Source organism: Crocodylus porosus, unplaced genomic scaffold, assembly GCF_001723895.1.
Source record: "Crocodylus porosus isolate Cpor-Errol unplaced genomic scaffold, CroPor_comp1, whole genome shotgun sequence".
NCBI lineage: Eukaryota > Metazoa > Chordata > Crocodylia > Crocodylidae > Crocodylus > Crocodylus porosus.
In genome coordinates, this window is record NW_017728909.1 from 57,962,134 (window position 1) to 57,969,780 (window position 7,647).

Below are 7,647 nucleotides of genomic sequence, written 5' to 3' on the forward strand. Positions count from 1 at the left end.
TAAACAACCCTGGCAAGGTGTTCATCTAGCCTCCTCTTAAAGACCCCCAGGTTAGGAGCCAGCACCACTTCGCTTGGAAGTTGGTTCCAGATCCTAGTCGTCCTGACAGCGAAGTAGCACCTCTTGATATCTAGCCTGAATCTGCCCTCTGCCAGCTTGTGACCATTATTCCTTGTCACCCCGGTAGTGCTCGGGGGAACAGGGACTCCCCCGGTGCCTGTTGGCCCCCCCCCCCGACTAGCTTGTAAATGGCCACTAGATCCCCCCTCAGCCTTCTCTTACGGAGGCTGAACAGGTTCAGGTCCTTCAGCCTCTCCTCATAAGGCCTTCCCTGCTGCTCCCTGATCATGCGGATGGCCCTCCTCTGGACCCTCTCCATGTTGTCCATATTGCTCCTGAAGTGCAGTGCCCAAAACTGGATACAGTACTCCAACTGGCCTGACCAGTGTTGCATAGAAAGGGAGGATCACCTCCTTGGACCTGCTCATGATGCATCCTTCTGTGGATGCAAGATAAGGTGAGGTTGGCCCTACTGACCACATCCTCGCATTAGCGGCCCATGTTCACCTTGGAATCAGTAATGACTCCAAGATCCTTTTCTGCCTCTGTGCTGACAAGAAGAGAGTTCCCCAGCCTATAGGTATGCTGCTGGTTCTTCCTCCTCAGGTGCAGTACCTTGCACTTGTCAGTATTGAAACCCCTCCTATTCTCATCCGCCCACCCTTGTAACTGTATAGGTCTAGCTGAAGCCTGTCCCTCCCTTCTAACGTGTCCACTTCTCCCCACATCTTAGTGTCATCCGCCAACTTGAACAAGGTGCTTTTCGCCCTCTTGTCCAAGTCACTGATGAAGATGTTGCGGGCCTGAGGGCTGAGCCCTGGGGAACCCCGCTGTCCACATCCCTACAGGTCGAAAACAACCTGTCCACTACCACTCTCTGGGTGTGGCCCTCTAGCCAATTCGCTGACTGTGTAGGCATTGATGCCACAGTTGCCTAATTCTTTGACGAGAATGGGGTGAGAAACAGTGTCAAAGGCCTTCCTAAAGTCCAGAAAGACTATGTCCACCGCTGCAAATTTGAACAAGGTGCTTTTTAGCCCCTCGTCCAGGTCACTGATGAAGATGTTGAACAGTGCAGGCCTGAGGACCGAGCCCTGGGGGACCCCACTACTCGCATCCCGCCAGGTCAAATAAGACCCATCCACCACCACTTTCTGGGTGAGGTCCTTCAGCCAACTAGTGACCCATTTGGCTGTATGTGTCGACAAAACAGTCTCTTAGATTTTTAATGAGAATGGAGTGAGAGACAGCGTTGAAGGCCTTCCGAAAGTCCAAAAAGACTATATCCACTGCTACACCTGCATCTAAGGATTTTGTGACCTGGTCATAGAAGGCCACTGGGTTGGTCCGACAGGACCTGCCTCTAATGAACCCGTGTTGATTGCCCCTAAGCATAATTTCCCCAGCTGGCCCTTTGGACATGTGCCAGGATAATTCTCTCAAAAACCTTACCCAGGACCAAGGTAAAACCAACTGGCCTATAGTTTCCTGGGTCCTTCTTCATCCCTTTTTTGGAAATGGGAACCACATTGGCCCTTTTTCAGTCCTCTGGCACCTTGCCACAGCACCACAAGTGCTCGTAAAGCTATGCCAGGGGTCCCGCAATGACCTCTGCTAATTCCCTCAGCACTCTGGGGTGGAGATTGTCAGGACCTGCTGATTTTTATATACATCCAGTCGCTTCAGAAGTTCCCTGATTAGGTCCTCACCGACCCTGGGCCTGGGTGTGCCTCCCCTGGGTCCTATGGGGGTCCTGGTGGGGAGGGTGACCTGGTCCCTGCTTAGAAAAATAGAGGCAAAGAAATTTTTAAATAGGTTAACTTTGCTGTCTGGTGCAACGACCAGATTTCCTAGCGTGTCCTGCAGAGGCCCCATGTTACCCCGTACCTTCTTATTTTTCTGCAGAACAGACAGCCACACTTCAAAAGAGAATAGTGGCTCATACCAGTAGACTCTTACTTGCTTACTCAGTGGGTCTAGGAGAGATTGGCAAGTCTGATCCCCCAAAAAATAAAACTTGAATTTTAAGTTACTATGGCAGTTTTTTGAGGTACTGTATATTATTTTTAGGTTTTTGGGTATTTTTTATATTCTACTTCAAGTTAAACAGGGTAAATTACCATCAGCATATATGCAACTGTTGTAACAGAAAAGGAATTGCATATAATATACTACTTTTCTAAACTATTTTTCTCACAGGCTAGGTACAGGCATTCAAAAAGCCCAAGGCAGAATTGATCAAACCTAGGCAGGGTTCTTTAAGTTGCTTAGATTGGATCGGGAGGAAATGAAACGCACATTTACCCTTTGGTGCGGGTGGGGCTTGCAGATGCCTGCACTGGCTGAGGCCAGAAGGTGGGAAGCACTCCCACACGCCTCCCAGCTTGGCCTGCCTCTCCAGCTGTTAGTGGCCCGGGGGGGGGACATGCTCCCCGCAAGTTGTGCTTGCTCGGGACTGGGCAGACTGGGGCCAGGTCTGCGTGGTAGGGGCCTCTGTTCTCCCACAGTTGCCCAGCTCAGTTGACATAGGTAAGCGAGAGCCATAAAAGCTGTGTCAGCCAAGCTGGACAGCCTAGCAGGGGGAGACATGAAAGGAATGGAGCCCCTCTCTACATGGGCCCCCCCTACCACCTCATCTGTGCTTACTTGAATATCAGGAGGCTGATGCCAGGCTTGAGGGGCCTCCATACTCCCACCCCACCCCTGCTGCTCAGCTTCTGCTGGCTCCATCCAGGCCCTGTGACAGCTCTGGGGCAGGGGCTGCCTGGCACACGAACAGAGCAGACAAGCGCAGTTGAGGTTGCATGTAGCCCTCCAAGGCAGAGTGGAGCAGGGCCCCCAAAGGCACCTGGGGTGCTGGGAGACTGCAACCAACTTCTGGACTCAAATTAGGTTAAACCAGTCAAGTCTGATACTATACCCATTCAGGTCTCTCTTAGACCAGATTCTGCCCTTTTTAAACCAGTTTGTGCTGAACTTCTGTTCTGTTACAGGTTTAGAATGGTTTCCAGTTGCTTATAATGGTGTATGTGTAATGTCTGCACCCATCCACAGTGTTAAAGGTTTGATTCAGGAAAGCAAAAATTTAGGCTACCCAGGTTTAAATATATTTTCCTGAGTTGAAGCCTAAATAATGAACCTAGTAAGGTATCTTAGATTATTTGTGATACACAGTACATTGAAATTGCTGCTTACAAAAAAGGATGCATTATTAGGTGACCATCATCTCATTCCAGTTAGGGGCAACCAGCTGCCTTTAATTGTCCCTATCTAAATACTTTGATCCTCTGATTTTAATTTCTTAAAATGTACATATTCATTTGTAGTTGCATATAATAGTAACATGATTAGTGTAAATCTTGTCCATTACTGTAGTCATTAACTTGACAGTTAAGTTCTGCTTTCCCATTTTTGCTGTTGAGATATCCAAATATAGAAAAAAATATGAATGAATACCTATTATTTGCCTTCAGGGAATGAGGAGGAAAATATCTCTCATAGTATCTCTTGCTGGTCAAATCAAAGTGGGAGCAACAACACTGGATGACAACAGCTAGGCTGTTGTCTTAGCTAGAAGAGAAGACAATATATTAGTGATCTATAACACTGGAACATCCATATTAAGGCTAGGAAATGCAAAATAGAAGTATTCTGTAACAACTTTTGTAATTGTTTAGTCTTTTGTAAAAGCAAAATATTACTAGTGAAGGAGGAGGAACCATGGGTAGAAGACTTGTTTGACTTGGTTAGAGATTGTGGATGGAAGACTTGTTTGACTAATATTATGCTGCATATTATGTTGTAACTATCTTCAACATCAGTAGTGTCAAACTTCACAGTTTTACAGTTTTCTTAGAAGGGTAAGGTGATTTTGCTTTTCTACTGTATGAATAGCAATTCTAAACATGTCTTTTTTATAATTCTTGTTAAAGAATGTACCTGAACTGCCAGACACTATAGAACATTCTAGAACTGACATGTCTCGTGATCTGGCAGCCTTGCACGAGATTTGTGTGGCACATTCAGATGAGCTTCGGACACTTAGTAATGAGCGAGGCGTAATGCAGGTAAGAGTTGCTGTAGAAAATATGTAGACTCAAAAGATTATTGGTTTTTGTTACTCAGTCCTAACTTAACTTTAAGTATTGTTATTTGATGATTTTAGCATGGCTGTAGTAAGGACAAATATTTACAAATAGGAACATTTCATTAGTACAGTGGGGATGAGGTAGATACAAAGTAAATGTTTCTTGTTTTTTAATTTCTCGTGATTGACTGTTTTTACAACAGAGCCTGAAGCCATTTAAAGCGCCTACAAGAGGCCTGTATTGTAGAATGTTTCCTATGTGATATGTTTTAATGGTTCTGGTGAGAGATCTAGATTTTTCTTAGATGGACTAGTGAATTTCTTGGTTCTGTTACCTTTCAACCACTACGTCATTTCTGCTTTTTGAAGCGCATTCAGTTTGGAAACAGCATTAGCAAGATTTTCTGGTTTACTAAGAGAATAATTTCTTGGGCTTCAAACCATGTTCTGTTTAGGGCCTTGTTGCACATTACTTTTAGGAAGCTCCTGGAGGTCTTAACCCCTGGATTGTCTACACATTAACACCTGCAGCTAGTTTTAAACACACTTTAGGCAGCTTAAAGTTAAGCCACTCTAGGGCAGGTATATCTCTGATATGTGTTACTAATGGTTGAATTGACAAGGTAGGGTTTGTAAAGTTTTCATAACCAGGATAATGTTATGTAGCTATAAATTAGGGTCCAGGTTTGTTCGGTTTTTAGTCTACTTAATGTAGTTCAAAACAGGTGTCAGACAAAGGATTGTTTTTGAGAAATTTTGAAATATTTAACAGTTATGCAGGCAGTATTTTCTCTTTGGTGTTTTTGTATTCCTCTAACTGAAGTTCAGATTGTTATTGAGATAAATTCTCTAAACCTCTGTTTGTTGTGGAGGAAGGAAAAGATGTGACAGTTAAGAATTACAGTGAGGTAGTTTAAATATAAATCAGTTCTAAATGTTACAGGCCATTTTCTGATTCCGTAAACTCAGGACTAGACTGTGAACAATTAGTAAGTAAAAAGCTGGACCTTCTCAGCATAATCTCCATGCATTCAGTTGTATCTGGTAATTTCAGTGACCAAATCAGGTTTTTAAATTCCTCTTAGCCTTTGTGGAGTCAACACAAGGAAAAGGTGGACTGTATTCCGATCCTTCTGCATTAGATTATCTTTAAACTGCCCAGTTAAATTCTACTTCTGATATAACTAAGAAAAGAATTTTAAGTTTGCAGATCATGTGCTATTTAATTAACGTAAGAAGGAAACAGCTCACTTTGACTTCCAGTTCCCAGGCTGGAGTGGCAAGAGTAGTCATTTCTGAATTTAAAAAAAAATTAAATTTATTACCTTTGGTACGATCACTGAGACAAACATTTTTTAGAATCATGCTTGTAAGGAATCGGACCAATTCCATTCTTCAGTTAAATGACATAATAGCATTCATGCATACTAATGTGAAACTGCATACATAGTTACAATTGAAAGATGCGTGAAAAAAATTGGTTTTCCAATATAAATTTTTCCTACTTGTTTATGCATAATTTTATTAATTTTGACTTTCTTTCCGCAGCATGTTCTTAAGAAGCTTCTGGCTATTACAGAACTGCTTCAACAAAAACAGAATCAGTATTCGGTGTCTAATAACATCAGGTAGCAGCTTTCTACCTAGAATTCTGCATGGATCCAGCATGCCCAATATGGGAACACACACCAATATCACTTCCTTCTTGCTCTTGCCAAAAATAGCACACCTTTTTCACATTCCCAGTGATGTGTGAACTATGCAAAAAGAAAACAAAGATTCTGTTGGTTAATGATTGTACCAGCAGCTTTTTAAGCTATCTGTGCAGGATGTTTTGCACTTTTTTCCACTTGGAACCAATTTTCACAACCTCTGAGCCTTGGTGTACAGATCACCTTTGACAAAGAAAATGCTGTGACTGTCTTGAACTTTGAAAGTTATTTTCAACACTTTCAATTGCCAAAGTTTTGCTGCCTGTTGGAAAAGAATTCTAGTCAACTGACAAGGAAAGGAACTCATTATTTTGACAGCTAAGTATAACTGGATAACATTTCTTACTGTAATTTCTGACTGGTTACAATTATGACTTTGACTGTTCAACCACTTTTAATATGTATTTACAGTTTCCAGAGTTTGACATTATGGTAGGAACAATCTTTGCTGTACACTTTTTATACCATGCTGTTTCTCTTGCTGGAATCATGTTGAAAGACAGTATGTAGAATGAGTCTGGTTGGCTTTATTTTTTAATGTGCCACTGATTTACTCTGAGTAATTCTTCCATCAAGGATTGTATATCCAGATAAATCATAAAGCTTTTGTAAAATGTTTACAACAGTAAATAATTTTGAATTGAATAAATTTATTGATCATTGTATCAGACATGCATGCATTCATTAAACCATTTTATGAAGTATAGAGTGATTGGTTTTTTTGTGCAATATGTTTGTGACAATTGTTTTTCATAACAGTTGGATATCATTTTAAGCATTCCAAAAATTAGATTTTGGAGTAGAAACGGTGCTAGTTAGAATTTTTATGAAAATTGGGTAACTGACTCTGTTTACTGACTTCTTAGTGGCCTGGTTATGCATACAAACTTAATGATCTGCCTTGAAAATATTCATGTTTTCCAACCTCACCTTAATTTTTACCATTCATCTGTGGCAACTATTGCATACTGTGATGAAGTGATAATTTGAGAGACACTTCTAGGGCTTGTTTTCTGTGGTATGTAACATCAAACTTTATGTAGGCAGGGCAATTATGCCTGTATAAATGTTTCTCATATTCCAATGTACCAATGTTTCTCATATACCATATTTCTTGTATACAACATGCATCTCTTTCCCCAAAAAACAGCTGTTGGAAGTTTTGGAGTGTGCATTATTTGCAAGAAAATACATTGAGGGCAGTTTCTGTCTCTTAAATCGAAAGTAAAGCTGCATATGATCCTTCAGGAGCAGAACAGTGAGCAGGTTCAGTTCCCTACCTGCTGCTGTTCAGGTATTACAAAAAAATAATGTTTTTTTCTTCAGTCTGTCTTTAAAGCCTAAGGTGTGGCTCATATCCCAGGCTGTGTTGTGTGTGAGAGACTACAGCAAAATTCTAAATAATACGTAAAATAAAAAAGTGACTTTCAGCACTCATTTAAGTCTTATCACTTCACTAAAAATAAAGACCAGGTGCTCGATTTTTAGATCTGCTAACTGATGTGCTGTGAATCAGAAATATTCCGTTTATAACACCATTTCTGCAAACACACATGGCAGTTATTGCCAATGGAAGTGTTGGTATGTCAGAACTGTAGGAACAGGAGGAGCTGGTGAGGAGGCATCAGGCTGGATTGATGAACCTTAGCAATTGAACACCCTTGATTTGAAATCAGTGATTTGTAATTCCCTTTTCCATAGATTTCATAGACATTAGGGCTGGAAGGGACCTCGGGAGGTCATCGAGTCCAGCCCCCTGCCCAAAGGGCAGGAAGTCAGCTGGGGTCA

General features: G+C 41.8%; 1 protein-coding gene across 1 annotated transcript in view; it reads left to right on the forward strand.

Annotated features, from left to right (window-relative positions):
* Positions 1–6,563, forward strand: part of RASA1 (RAS p21 protein activator 1) — a 179,655-nt gene extending 173,092 nt beyond the window's left edge. The window contains exons 26-27 of the mRNA XM_019531713.1: positions 3,993–4,127; positions 5,696–6,563. Coding sequence (XP_019387258.1) covers positions 3,993–4,127; positions 5,696–5,779 — 219 coding nt within the window. The 3' untranslated portion in view covers positions 5,780–6,563. The remainder of the gene's footprint in view (positions 1–3,992; positions 4,128–5,695) is intronic.
* Positions 6,564–7,647: the final 1,084 nt, after the last annotated feature.